Below are 14,664 nucleotides of genomic sequence, written 5' to 3' on the forward strand. Positions count from 1 at the left end.
ACTGTTTACGTTGCGTTTGGTTGCTTTGAACCTGTTTATCTATTAGGTTTTAAGCAGCCAAACGTATGGCAAATGATCAAAACTGGATGCGCTTAAAAACGGACCAAAAACGCCACGTGTGGCATTAACCCTAGGCTACATTCACATGATGTGTGCCTGCTGTACCGTAGCATAGCAGGTACACATCGGCGCCTGGGAGAGGGTGCTGTTCACCCCTGCCCCTCTCCACAGTGATATATGGCGCACGGTGCCTTATTCCGTGGAAAGGTAGGACATGTCTCATCTTTCTCCCGGCTACGGTACCATGCCACATGTGTACGGCGCCATGAGTCTGTTGCCGTCTATGTGGGACTTGTATACGGTGGCCATATATAAATCCCTCATATAGCCTTAGTCGTGCAAACGTTTCAGTCACTACATCTCTGTTTGAGGAGGAGATTTTAATATTGTGCTTGGATTAGTTGTTAAATGGTTGTGCAATTTTTTAAAAAGATATGTATTGGGGGGGAGGGGTGGGGGGGTCAGGCCCTTTTTTTTGAACGTCCCACACTGCCGCCCATCAGTGCCATGCCTTGTATATAGAGGCAGGTGCATTCACTTGTCCACTGCTGGATACACCATTAGATTCAGTGATGTATGTGGCGACCGGAAGTAGACGGATGGAATGCTATATTATGTTTTTTTCCTCATTAACCCCTTAAGGACGCAGGGTTTTTTCGCTCATTTCTCGCTGTCAACCTTCAAAAATCCATAACTTTTTCATTTTTACGTGCACAGACCTGTGTGAGGGCTTATTTTGTGCGTAACAAATTTTACTTTCCCGTAATGTTATTTATTTTAACATGCCCTGTACTGCGAAGCTGAAAAAAAAAATCTAAATGTGGAAAAATAGAAAAAAAAAGTGCGTCACGTTCTTGTGGGCTCAGTTTTTACAACTTTGACTGTGCGCTCCAAATAACAACTCTACTTTATTCTTTGGTTCGGTGCGATCGTGGTGATACCAAATTTATATAGGTTTTATTGCGTTTTAATACATTTTCAAAAATTAAACGAATGTGTACAAAAAAGTAAAAACATTTTTTGCCATCTTCTGAGCCCTCTTCATACATTCCCTATACCTCTGCGCCGTAGAGTTACGGCGCAGAGAGTTAAGGGGTTAAAGTTTTTTTTTTAGTTAGCAGTAAAATAAACCTATACCAAAATATGTACGCAAATCTCTCGCCCTTCCCAAATGTTCAACTAGAGATGCTGAGTGTGCATGTACTTCTGCAGCCTGTCAGCTCTGTTTCCCTGCCCTCAGCTGACAGTCTGGAAGGGGCAAACTTCAAATCTATATCTTATGAACTGTGGCACCTAAACTTTAACCCCTTTTTTGTTAATGATTTTTACTCTATATTTTGATCAGCTCTAGGGAAAGGAGGGGGCGGGATTACAATGGCAGCAATGGAATGGTTAACAGTGCTCCCGGTGGGTATTTGCTGCAATACAGCAAGCACCCACATTGTATGGAGAGGGCTCAGCCCAAGAGCCCTCTCCATATACCTGACGGGAGATATGGAGAACTGGAGATATCCACTTTTTGGGTGTGGTCACATGATGCGTTTTAGTTGCGTTTTATTTGTGTTTTGAAGCTCATTACAACAGTTGAGAGGTGATTTGCCTAATTTATTTTCATTACTGTGAATATTTCAGTTTATTTAACACGTGTGTTAAAACATTCACCTGCGTGCGTGTTACTCCACGCCGCCGCTTGCTAGGATGCACAGATGCGAGGATGCCTGACGTGGTCAGCGAGCGTTGATGACAGCAGCCGGATCATCGATTGATGACATCCGCAGGGGCTCAGTTCAGCATGGGTCGATATGCCGTGCTCACGGGCGCCGCCATCTTGCCGATGATTGTCGCTACCCGTGGCGCCATCAGGGCAACCTGGGGTCTTCCTAAGACCCGAGGCTGACTTGTGTTGACCCTATGATATGTGCTGATAGCACATTGCAATGAATGAGGAGGAAAACCCCCATACAGTAGTATGGCAGTATATGGTAGGATCAATCGGACAACCTAGGGTTAATGTACCCTAGGGAGTCTGAAAAAAAGTTAAAAAAAAATTATAATAAAAAACCAAAAAATTCAAATCACCCCCCTTTCCCTAGAAATAAAATAGAAATAAACAGTAAAAATCATAAACAAATTAGTTATTGCCGCATCCGAAAATATAATAACGGTTTTTCACTGCGTTTAACGGAAAATAGCGCCTAAAGTAAAAAATGGCACTTTTTTGCCACTTTGAAAAAAGTGATCAAAAGGTCGTACAGTACTAAAAATGATGGCAATGAAAACGTCATCAAGTTGCAAAAAATGACTCCACCTGCAACTCTGTACACCAAACTATGAAAAACTTATTAGAGCCAGAAGATGGCACAATCAAAAAAATAATTTTGTATAGGAGGTTTTTTTTTTTTTTTTTTTTTAAATGTATGAACACATTTGGTATCCCCGTAAGTGTACGGACTCAAAGAATAAAGTAGACATGTCATTTGGGGTGCACAGTGAAAGCCGTAAAATCCAAACCCACAAGAAAACTGCTCAAGAAAACTTTCACTGCATTTGGAATTTTTTTCCTGCTTCCCAGTACACAGCATGGAATACTCAATACCATCACTATTTTTATGCAGAAAACAAGCCGTCACAGAGATCATTACATGTAAAAATAAAAAAGTTATAGGTTTTTGGAAGGTGGGGAGTGAAAAATAGAAATGAAAAAACAAAGGTCGTTAAGTGGTTAAATTGCCATGTTGGCACTTTATGTGATAAATAACTTTTTTTTTGTAGTTTCGGCACTTGGTCTTTAAAAGGTTTGCCATCACTGCTCTATGGGGACTGGGGGTGGGGCTAAAAATGGGTCTGATGGTGACCGGTGCCCTTTAAAGGGATTCTCCAGATTTGTCACATTGATGACCCAGATGTTGCACTGAAAACACGATTACAGTTCGGCGCTGCTTGGAATCCCATCCTCTGCGCAGCGTCTGGTCTCTGATATTCACAGTATGAGCATGTATGTGTTTAGAAATTGGTATAAGCCTTACAGTGGTCACGCAACACACTTTAAATAATGTAGGCAAATAAGACTGAGTATTTTTATCCTTTAAGTCCTTTATTAGAAAACCATGAATGCAACAGGGGCGGGATACCCACTGGCCTCGCTGTATGTAGGAGATCTACATGAAGATGTTACAGAAGCCATGTTGTATGAAAAGTTTTCTCCAGCTGGCCCGATAATGTCTATCAGAGTGTGTCGTGACATCTCCACGCGCCGATCCCTTGGCTATGCTTATATCAACTTTCAGCAGCCAGCAGATGGTGAGTGACTCTCAGGCCTGCACATATAAGAAGGTTTTCCCTTCAGTACTTTTCAGTAGATTTAGGGCTCATTCAGACTGCCCTTCTTGAGGACTGTATGCTATATATTTATTTTTTTTTTTTTTTTGGAGCATGGCATACTGACCCATTTATTCCTATGAATCTGTTCACAAATCAGTTTTTTTCTTAAACACATTTGCAGTCAGTGAGAAAAAAAACTGCAGTATTCACAGCAGACAAGCCCCTCTGAATGAGCCTTACTGCATATGCATCATAAGGTACATCTTAACATTGCTAATTTTTGTGTTTTTTTCTTTAGCTGAGCGTGCTTTGGACACAATGAATTTTGAGGTCATTAAAGGCAGGCCAATCCGCATTATGTGGTCTCAGAGAGACCCTGGGCTTCGGAAATCGGGTGTAGGGAATGTATTCATCAAAAATCTTGATGATTCTATTGACAACAAAGCTCTGTACGATACCTTTTCAGCATTTGGAAACATTTTATCTTGTAAGGTAATGTTGTCTAAATTTACTAGTTAAAATGTTCCTCTTTCAGATAAAAATGGCTATTTGCAGGGGGTATGTTAATGAAAATAATGTTTTGTATTGACAATTTCAATTTTAGGTGGTTTGTGACGAAAATGGATCAAGAGGATATGGGTTTGTTCACTTCGAGACACAAGAAGCTGCCAATAGGGCAATACAAACTATGAATGGCATGCTGCTCAATGACCGCAAAGTGTGAGTACTGACACTACAAACTGAGAAATTACATGTGGAGGCACTGGTGTGCAAATTGTAACTTGTCTCTTTTGAGACTTGTACTAAACACTGTTATATTCCTATTATACATGTATTGGTCATTTAACTGGATGTTGGAACTCTCCATATCAAACAGTTGAGACTACACAGGCTTCATTTATGTGGGGGCATATATACGTCCCCATAGAGGGCAATAAGCACACATCAATGTTACGGTTCCACAGAATTGTAGCTCTGTACTCAAAAACATATAACATGTTCTATCTTTTTCCGTGTGTACTCCCGTGGGCTGCTATCTTCTATGGAAAGGGCACGGCACACGCCGATGTCAGGTTGGTGTGAATGTAGCCTAATATTGTCCATTCTGAACACCTCCAGCTGGTGACACTTGTGTCAATTTATTCTTATTTCTGGGAGTGGACACGTTTCACTTGCAATGCGTTTTGAAATGCAATGCCACCGAAACAGAGTGGGGCTTGTGCCAGTCGCATCTGGGTTTTCTCTGAAATGCATGCGATCGGTAACTAGCACCACGTGTCTTACATGTAAACAATGTGAAGCATGTGCTGCTAGGTACCATTCCCATGCGTTTTAGAGGAAAACCAGATGCAATTGGCACAAGCCCTTCTCTGTTAAGGTTGCATTGCGTTTCAAAATACGTTGCAAGCAAAACGTGTCAGCACCATCTAAGGGAACGTTCACATGGCCGTCTGTGGGTATGTATATGGAGCCTGAGGGGCTCCAGGCTCCATTACCTACTATAGAGCCTGGAGCCCCTCAGGCTCATTTGCATACAGTCCTTCATTCTGTTGGTAGATTCCCTTTAAATTCTCCTCCTCCATGACTTTATACAACCAATTTACCTCTCACTTAGATTTTCTGGATGATACCACCACACTGGACCAAAAAGAAACAGAAACTACAAGAAATTACTCTGTTTGACAATATACTGGTAGTAGTGAATTAGGCCATTTGCTGATGAAAGGTTCCCTTTAATGCAGCTTTGTGATAAACGAAATAGAAACCGAACCTGACTAGTCTATTCTAGCATCCACTGTCAACTTCAAGCAGCTCCTGTTCTGCTGTTTTCTAGTGATGTTCAATTTCCTTGTAACAAATCTTTCTACCCATGCGGGCGCAATGCTCGGACCACTTGTTACCATTCTGCATGTAGTGGTCAATGAACAGCATGTCACAAGAAGACTGCATAAGCGGAGCTCCTGGAGATGAAACTTTTTGTTCAGCACATTTCTGAAATAAAACCTTGTAAAATAGCAGAAAACTGGGAAAATCTATTGACTGTAGTATAAGCTGATGGTGGGAAATGCATTGGTCACATGCCCTCTACTATATAGCCAGTAGCCGCCAGCCCTCTAGTATATAGCCAGTAGCCGCCAGCTCACACACTACGCAGCCGTAGGGAGCTGAAGACAGAAGAGGACCGGCGGGGGGCATCGGAAATGTTGAGTACAGAAGGGTTTTTTTATTGACTCAGGTATAAGCCAAGTTAGCTTATGCTCAAGTATATACGGTATTGGTTTTGTTAGAAAATTTTTGAGTTCATTTTGACACAGGCCTGATGCTGAAATTTCTCTTTTCAGATTTGTTGGTCATTTTAAATCACGAAGGGAGAGAGAAATGGAATATGGGGCAAAAGTTATGGAATTTACTAATGTATACATTAAGAATTTTGGTGAAGACATGGATGACGTGCGACTCAAGGAAATCTTTTCTGCCTTTGGTATGTAGACGTTAGCAGCATGCAAGGGTTCATATGAAAGAAGAATTGGTGTGCAGGTTCTATCGCTGCTCCATTCACAAGGCCAAACTAGTGAACAGAGCTCTGGTCAAGCATCCTGGACAGCTTAGGCAGTTGTAAACTGTAGATGCTCCAAGGGGTGGTCTATTAAGATTTGGGTGAATGCAACGGCAGGTACCCATGTGGTGGTTTTGTTGCGTTTTTAAGCATATCCAAAACGCATGTGGGAGTAGGTTTGGCCAATGCATTTCCAATGAAATGCATACAAATATGCATTTTGGCTTAACCCCCCTCCCACCTGTATATTGTCTGCGTTTAAAAAACGCAACAAAAGTTCCACATATGAACCCGCTGTCAGTGAATATTCCTGAGACAGATGTGAGCACGTTTCCTAATCTCCAGAGGAGAATTCTGTTCATAGAGGTTGGATTTCCATGACTGGAGGACCAAGAAAATGTTTGTATTTTTGTAACAACAAAGCGCTAATTTCATTGCTGTGGGAGGGAACTTATACTTACGTGTATTCATAAGGATAGGATATTCACTTGCCATTTGAAATGTCAGGAGACCTTCTAAATAGCTTTTCATTTTAAGGTTGTCAACAGTAGCAGTATCCTCCTCCAGCTTGTCTCGTGACCTTCTCCCCTTTTCTGGAATTCCATTCCACAGGCTTTTATTTGAGACCTTCACCTGCTTCTGCCCTGTATGCAAGAAAAAATAACCTCACCTGTACAGCAAAATTGTTAATTCTGCCTTAACCTCTTGAAATTTTAAGGCTTTTTGTGGCAGGGCTTGTCCTCCATTTACTGTCCTGCAGTATTTTATCCCTTTTTTTTGTCACATTGAAGACGGTGACTCTATATAAGTAAAATATTTGTAGGTTTTTTTTCTTTAGGAAACACATTAAGTGTAAAGGTAATGATGGATGACAGCGGACGCTCGCGTGGTTTTGGATTTGTTAATTTTGGAAATCATGAAGAGGCGCAGAAAGTAAGTGTTCGTGTTCAGTTTCAGTTTTTTTAGAATGGATTTATGAATTGTTACTTTGAGATAATTGATTCTGAAACTAGTTGAGCTGCTTATACTTTTTCGTTTAAATAAAGAGGGTTATTCACATGTCACTTTTTATATGTATATGTGCCCGAACAACATACACATTCTTTAAATTTGAGGGGGGAGTTGGAACTGGGGCAGAAAGGAGGACACTAGAACTGGGGGCAGGAGAGGGCTGTCTGAGGAGAGAAAGAAGACCTGGCGGGGGGGGGGGGGGCAGTATTATATTAGTTGTATACCAGTACATAGGGGGCAGTATTACACTCACCGGCCACTTTATTAGGTACACCTGTCCAACTGCTCGTTAACACTTAATTTCTAATCAGCCAATCACATGGCGGCAACTCGGTGCATTTAGGCATGTAGACATGGTCAAGACAATCTCCTGCAGTTCAAACCGAGCATCAGTATGGGGAAGAAAGGTGATTTGAGTGCCTTTGAACGTGGCATGGTTGTTGCTGAGTATTTTAGAAACTGCTGATCTACTGGGATTTTCACGCACAACCATCTCTAGGGTTTACAGAGAATGGTCCGAAAAAGAAAAAACATTCTGTGAGCGGCAGTTCTGTGGGCGGAAATGCCTTGTGGATGCCAGAGGTCAGAGGAGAATGGGCAGACTGGTTCGAGCTGATAGAAAGGCAACAGTGACTCAAATCGCCACCCGTTACAACCAAGGTAGGCAGAAGAGCATCTCTGAATGCACAGTACGTCGAACTTTGAGGCAGATGGGCTACAGCAGCAGAAGACCACACCGGGTGCCACTCCTTTCAGCTAAGAACAGGAAACTGAGGCTACAATTTGCACAAGCTCATCAAAATTGGACAGTAGAAGATTGGAAAAATGTTGCCTGGTCTGATGAGTCTCGATTTCTGCTGCAACATTTGGATGGTAGGGTCAGAATTTGGCGTCAACAACATGAAAGCATGGATCCATCCTGCCTTGTATCAACGGTTCAGGCTGGTGGTGGTGGTGTCATGGTGTGGGGAATATTTTCTTGGCACTCTTTGGGCCCCTTGGTACCAATTGTTGCAACACCACAGCCTACCTGAGTATTGTTGCTGACCATGTCCATCCCTTTATGACCACAATGTACCCTGTAACATCTGATGGCTACTTTCAGCAGGATAATGCGCCATGTCATAAAGCTGGAATCATCTCAGACTGGTTTCTTGAACATGACAATGAGGTCACTGTACTCAAATGGCCTCCACAGTCACCAGATCTCAATCCAATAGAGCATCTTTGGGATGTGGTGGAACGGGAGATTCGCATCATGGATGTGCAGCTGACAAATCTGCGGCAACTGTGTGATGCCATCATGTCAATATGGACCAAAATCTCTGAGGAATGCTTCCAGCACCTTGTTGAATCTATGCCACGAAGAATTGAGGCAGTTCTGAAGGCAAAAGGGGGTCCAACCCGTTACTAGCATGGTGTACCTAAGTGTATATTAGTTATATTCTTGCACTTAGGGGGCAATATTATAGTAGTTGTATTCTTTTCACCTCAGGCAGAAAAAAGGCTAGAATTGGCCCTTTGCAGCAGGTAAGTATGAATGACTAGCTGGTTGTTGGCAGGGCACAGTACTGGGGTCTACCAGAACCCCTGTGTGCAGCCGGTTATTCACAATTACCTGCTGCATGGGCTCAGACAATTTTCACCATCATTAACCCCCCTTAGTGACCACCCATACAGATTTCTCAGTTGGTCACTAAGGGGCCATCTGCTAGACCGAAGGGTTTCTCCATCGGCCTAACCTAAGGTCTGCACGGCCCCGTCATAAGACGGCCCAGGACCCTGCTCTAACAGTCCGGATCAGAACAGAGTTCCCATTCTGCTATTAACCCGTTTGATCCTCCGGTCAATGTTGTGACCGCGGGATCTATGTTCCTTTAGAGCAGGGGCCAGGAACCTTTTTGGCTGAGAGAGCCATGAACGGCACATATTTTAAAATGTTATTCCGTAAGAGCCGTACCATGTGCACATGCCCCCCAGTAGATGGGTAGTCCCAGTGTCAAGGGTGCCCCTGCGATCTACATCTCAGATCGCAGGCACACCCGTGCCCCTCTCCGTGGTGGTGCCCATTTCCAAGCTCACTCAACTCGCTACTTTCTGGCTCCCTTCCCGCCTAGCAAGGGCACGCGCGCTGGCACTCGCAGATCTCCGCGGGATCTTGGTGCTTCATGCCTATGAGGAAGCTTTCCACAGTGTTTCCTTCCCAAGTGTTGACCTCCTGTTGTGACCCCGGACCTGTTAATGATTTTGCTCCTTCGCTGCCAGCCCTGATCTCTTACTCCATCACCTTGCATCATGCCGCATGCCTTGACCATCTGCTTGTTTCTGACCACGAGATTGCCTAGTGATCCTGTAACTCGACCTTGGTTGCCACCGTGAACAAGTCGCGCCTATGGAACAACCTGGTGGTACCACGCTGCAGCAAGACCATCCTGCTTTGCGGCAGGCTCTGTTGAAGACCAGGTGCCACTTAGATTCCGCTCCTAGGTGTCTGCTTACATCATTGTCCGCGGTGGTCCTGGGGGTTCACTACTCCAAATCCAGACTCCCACCACATGCCTCCCAGTAGATAGGTAGCCACAGCACATACTCCCAGTAGATAGGTAGCCATAACAAAAAAAATAAAAATTTCACTTACCGGTTCCCTGCAGCCAGCTCCTCGTCGTTCCCATGCTCTTCTCTTTGAGCCAGGCTTAGACGATGGCAGCGATGGCACCTGGGTCGTACAAAGGACGTAGGCAGCAGTAAAATTGTTGCCTGTGTCCAGTGATCAGTCTATGACACACACAGCAGCCATCACTATTTATTAAAGATCTGTCTGTGAGCCAGATGCAGCCAACAAAAGAGCCATATCTGGCTCCCGAGCCATAGGTTCCCTACCCCTGCTTTAGAGGGAGGGGGAAGTCTTTACTGCCAGACAGCCAGGACCGAATGAAGGTCCCCGGGTCTGTCATCGCCATTTGCATGCTTGGGCTGATCTGAGGAGCTACCTGGATGCAGAGGCTGACACTTCCAATACACTGCAATTCATGGTTATTGCATTGCATTAGTATAAACTAGTGATCACATGTCAGCTCGTCCCGGGGGGGTGGGGGGGGGTTGCCTGAAAAAGGTTGTTCACCACTGCAGTAGATAAAAGACAAGGTACTGCTGAAAATATCTCTGTATATCCGTATAAGGCTGCATTCACACGACCGCAAGGGGGACGTATATACAGCCGACGTATATACGGCCGATATACGTCCCCATAGACGGCAATGGGCATGCAGCGCCCTACGGGAGCGGTACGGTGCTGCACACGTGCGGCACCGTACTGCTCCGTGCCCCGTGAAAAAATAGGACATGTCCTATTTTTTCAGGGCATACGGCGCCGTGCGCCATATATCCCTATGGAGAGGGGCGGGGGTGAGCAGCCCTCCTCCTCTCCCCGCACGCTGCCGTGTGCCCGCCGTGCTACGGTACGGCGGGCACCAGTCGTGTAAATGCAGCCTAAGAAGGGGAAAACTGAAGGAGACTTGTTCATTATATATTGACATAGCTTTGCATTGTGAATGGAGGAAGCACAGAGAGCAGGGCAGATCTAGACAGCACATAATGTGAATAGTGCTAGAGGACGCCCTCTAGTTCATAACAAAAACCACCAAGTGCAACTTATGGTACGGAGTTCCTGTAATAAATTGCTCAAGTTTTTCCATAGCCTGTAAAGTATTTTTTTTTTTTTTTTTTTTTTTTAAGGACTGGTACAAAATACAAAATAGTTTTTTTTTTTTGGTCTCTGTGACAATTGGATTTTAAAAATGTTGGATTGTTATAAAAATAGGATTAAAAATAAAGCTTTGTTACAGTACAGAAACCTGTGATAGCTGTTATATCTGTTTATTGTAGTCTAGTCCTAAAGTACAGTAAGTTATCAACATCCAGAGGTCTGTTTGTAACTAGGGGTCATCTGTAAGTTGGGTGTTCTTAAGTAGGGGACCGCCTGTAAAGCTTTTCTTTTAACAAGTTAAACTTGACATTGCCACCTTCAGCTTTTTTTGTGTTTCCTATTTCACTCTACACATTTTTGGATGTTATTAGTTTATATTAATTACAATCAATATCTCACCTCAGGCAGTTACTGAAATGAACGGCAAGGAAATAAATGGCCGCATGGTTTATGTTGGAAGAGCTCAGAAAAGAATAGAACGACAGAGTGAACTAAAACGCAGGTTTGAACAGATCAAACAAGAACGAATCAGTAGATATCAGGTAATAAAGGCAGGAGTAAGCTGGAGCTGTCCTTACTACAACACATCACACACGTCATAGTGGAGGATCAATCTCCTATACCAAAGAACAACCTGCTCTCTAAAATTGGTTTCCTCAGAGTTCTTGGCAGTGCCTACCAGCATCTTCCTGATGCCCACATAATACATTTTGTGTTCATTTGATACTTTAGAAGTTGCTGTTCCTAAGTAAAAATAACAGCATTTTTACTTAGAAGTCTATGGCGCTCTTATATGTTCTTATTATACGTTTCATGCAGTCAGATACTTGTTGTCTGGCTATAGGAATAACAGTCAGTGGAGCTGTAAATAATGTATGGAGGTAAACCATAGGGCCAAAGATATAACACTCTTGTATTTTGCATGATGGTATTGCAGGGATTAGATCCATTTTCATTGGAAGCCATTTATTAACATCTAATTGTTATAGACAAACTTCTCAATGCATCGTTTTCTGGTTTATTTGTGCAAATAATTTTTTCCACCACCCTCGCCAGTTCCCGGTAAATGGGTATGGCAGAGGCAAGTTTCTGATCTATCAACTTTCACATTGGGTTTCTTGTGTGAAAGCTTGCTAAAATTTACTGCAGTCCCCTTCCATCGTATATTAGGTACACACTGCATGTGGTTAAGGAGGCATCATGATCAGCATGGAAGACGCCAGTTTTGAGAAGTGATAGTCTGTGTATTGCCAATGTCTTTTAGGCTGTTTATAATCTTGATTTTTGTTTTACAGGGAGTAAATTTGTATGTAAAAAATCTGGATGATGGAATTGATGACGAGAGGCTAAGAAAGGAGTTTTCGCCATATGGTACCATTACTAGTGCAAAGGTAATCTTTTATAGTCTGATATTAATGGGTGATCAGGTTTACAGGATAAGCTATAGCTATGAGTGTGCATCCACAGATACAACTTGTAGTGTTAAAACAGCAGGAATGTGTTACATTTTTTTTTTTTTTTTAAATCTGTATTTTGTGGGTACCCATATTATACTTTGCATAATAAAGTTTCCAGTTCAATGCGGGTCACTAGACAACTAGACATCAAAGTAAGACTTATGTCCGGTTGGCTCAGGATCACATGACCTGAGGTTTTATCATTATATAATATATATATATATAATATATATAATATTGGTGGCACAGCCGCAGGTCACCAATTGGCTGCTATGAGCGGTTTCTTCGCCTGTCAATTGATTTTTCCTCTAGCTGGCTGTAATTGAAGTAGAGTATATTCGCAATATAATGCAGTACACCTAAGTTTCAAATGCCCTATAGAACCTCATAAAAAGTAAACAAAAAAAAAGTGTATACATACAGGCGGTCCCTGACTTGAGGAAAACAGACTAACAGACGACTCCTAGTTACAGACAGACACCTCTGCACACTGTGACCTCTGGTGAAGCTCTCTGGAGGCTTTACTATAGTCCCAGACTGCAGTCATCAGCTGAAAGGTGTCTGTAATAAAGCTTTATTGATAAACCTATCTGGAAAAAAAATTCTGAAAATCCAAGGATGAAAAATGTTTGTGTTGAGCTACAATTATAAAATATACCTGTCCTTACTTACATACAAATTAAACTTAAGAACTAACATAAAGAACCTATCCTGTACTTAACCCAGAACCACCCTGCATTCCGAGAAAACGATTCACGTATAGAGACAACCTTACACAATTACAATTTCTATTTTAAATGATAAATCATTTTTTATTTTTGCATATTGATATGCGAAACATTCGGTAGACCTAATAAGCTGCCGCAGAGGTGCTGCTAATAGGAGGTGCTTCATACAACCCTATCAGGCTTCTTGTAAGACCATGCTTTCACTTTACCTTATGCTCTGGTAAAGTTTCCTGCATATGTATGATTTATACACACCTTTTTTTACCCAAGAGAGACCAAATAATCCATTTTCATGGAATTGTATGCTTTGTTCTATGATAGCAAATGTGGGGATGTGAAATCAGGTACTGTACATGTTGGTCTCTGTTCATATAAACATTGCATTTATTTATTTTTTGTATAAAATGGGTCTTTGTTAAATGTATGTTTCTAGCACAGCTGTATATTTTCTATCTCACTCTTAGGTCATGACAGATGGAGGTCATAGCAAAGGGTTTGGTTTTGTGTGTTTCTCCTCCCCTGAAGAGGCTACCAAAGCAGTAACGGAGATGAATGGACGTATAGTTAGCACAAAGCCTCTGTATGTAGCACTTGCACAACGAAAGGAGGAAAGAAAAGCAATCCTTACCAATCAGTATATGCAAAGATTAGCTACAATGAGAACTCTGCCCGGCCCTATGTTGGGATCATTCCAGCAGCCAGCAAGCTACTACTTACCTGCCATGCCTCAGGTAAGCATGTTTATTCTTCCACATGTAGCATCGATATTGTCTGTGTGACACACTTCCTATTCAGCCAGGCTTCAGGAAGGTCATCTGACCCACTATTCTGAGATAGGTGCGGATCCAGCATCTATCATGTATTCATGTTGAATGAATAGCTATGATGTGAATATGTTATCAATATTTTGGGTGTCATGTGTATTATAAAGTTTGACATGTAGGTTAAAGATTAAATATGTAAAGCAGTATAAGGTATGTACATATGTAAATAGCTATTCAGTTTGAGAAAGTAGGCTCATCAGGCTCATTATCATAATTGTCAACGTTTATTTTAGAAGGTGGACATGTATAAGAAATGCAATTAGCACAATCACTGTGTTTGGATCTATGAGTTGGTGTCACTGGTTTATCAAGCTAGATTTTCATGGAAGATTTTCTTTTATACCAAGACACTTGTATTCTGATATTTTGTTGTATTTTACTTGCAGCCAACAGGCAGGGCCTATTATAATCCAAGCCCTGTAGCACCTGTACGTCCAACACCTCACTGGACTACCCAGCAGTCAAGGCCTCCGCGTAAGTCAGTGAGATTTCTTTATTTTGTTCAGGTTGGTTCTTTGCCATATAACCTGGCTGATGGAAGACATGGTGGCACTCACATTAGTAGATGCCACCATTATTTCTACAAGAGTGTACAGATAAAGAAACGATAAAGAGGAGTGTTGGCTGGATTCATTGCACATATGAAGTGCCATGATTGACTATGCAAGTGATTTGTGATGGGTTGTAGGGATGTACATGATATGCATAAAGACTGCATCCTTCATGTCTCCCAGATCCCATTACTTTCACCTAGGTGCAGAATAAAGGCACACAATGACCAGAAAAATTTACTCCCTCATGGTCAATAGGTCTAAAGTGAGGCTAAATGTCCGACCAGAACTGAACTCCGCATGTCAATTCAGTTCCAGTGTGTAAGCGTTTGGGCCGGACATTCAGGCAGACTTAATATACAAGTTTGATGCGACAAAACCGCATCACAATTGGTTTTGGGCACTAGGCCTAAGCTATAACTAGTGCTGTAACAGCACTGGGCTAGTAG

The 14,664-nt window shown here is 42.5% G+C and overlaps 1 protein-coding gene across 6 annotated transcripts in view; it reads left to right on the forward strand.

Annotated features, from left to right (window-relative positions):
• PABPC1L (poly(A) binding protein cytoplasmic 1 like) overlaps positions 1-14,664 on the forward strand; it is a 39,830-nt gene that overhangs the window by 18,382 nt on the left and 6,784 nt on the right. For 5 of the 6 annotated variants that reach the window (XM_072111665.1, XM_072111667.1, XM_072111661.1 and 2 more), the window contains exons 2-10: positions 3,151-3,360; positions 3,680-3,873; positions 3,986-4,101; positions 5,724-5,863; positions 6,762-6,871; positions 11,060-11,197; positions 11,951-12,046; positions 13,305-13,571; positions 14,051-14,138. In XM_072111665.1, the coding sequence (XP_071967766.1) occupies positions 3,168-3,360; positions 3,680-3,873; positions 3,986-4,101; positions 5,724-5,863; positions 6,762-6,871; positions 11,060-11,197; positions 11,951-12,046; positions 13,305-13,571; positions 14,051-14,138 (1,342 nt within the window). In that variant the 5' untranslated portion in view covers positions 3,151-3,167. The remainder of the gene's footprint in view (positions 1-3,150; positions 3,361-3,679; positions 3,874-3,985; positions 4,102-5,723; positions 5,864-6,761; positions 6,872-11,059; positions 11,198-11,950; positions 12,047-13,304; positions 13,572-14,050; positions 14,139-14,664) is intronic. The other variant, XM_072111666.1, reaches the window with a different exon arrangement.

The sequence above is a fragment of the Engystomops pustulosus genome, chromosome 6 (genome assembly GCF_040894005.1).
Source record: "Engystomops pustulosus chromosome 6, aEngPut4.maternal, whole genome shotgun sequence".
Taxonomy (NCBI): Eukaryota; Metazoa; Chordata; class Amphibia; order Anura; family Leptodactylidae; genus Engystomops; species Engystomops pustulosus.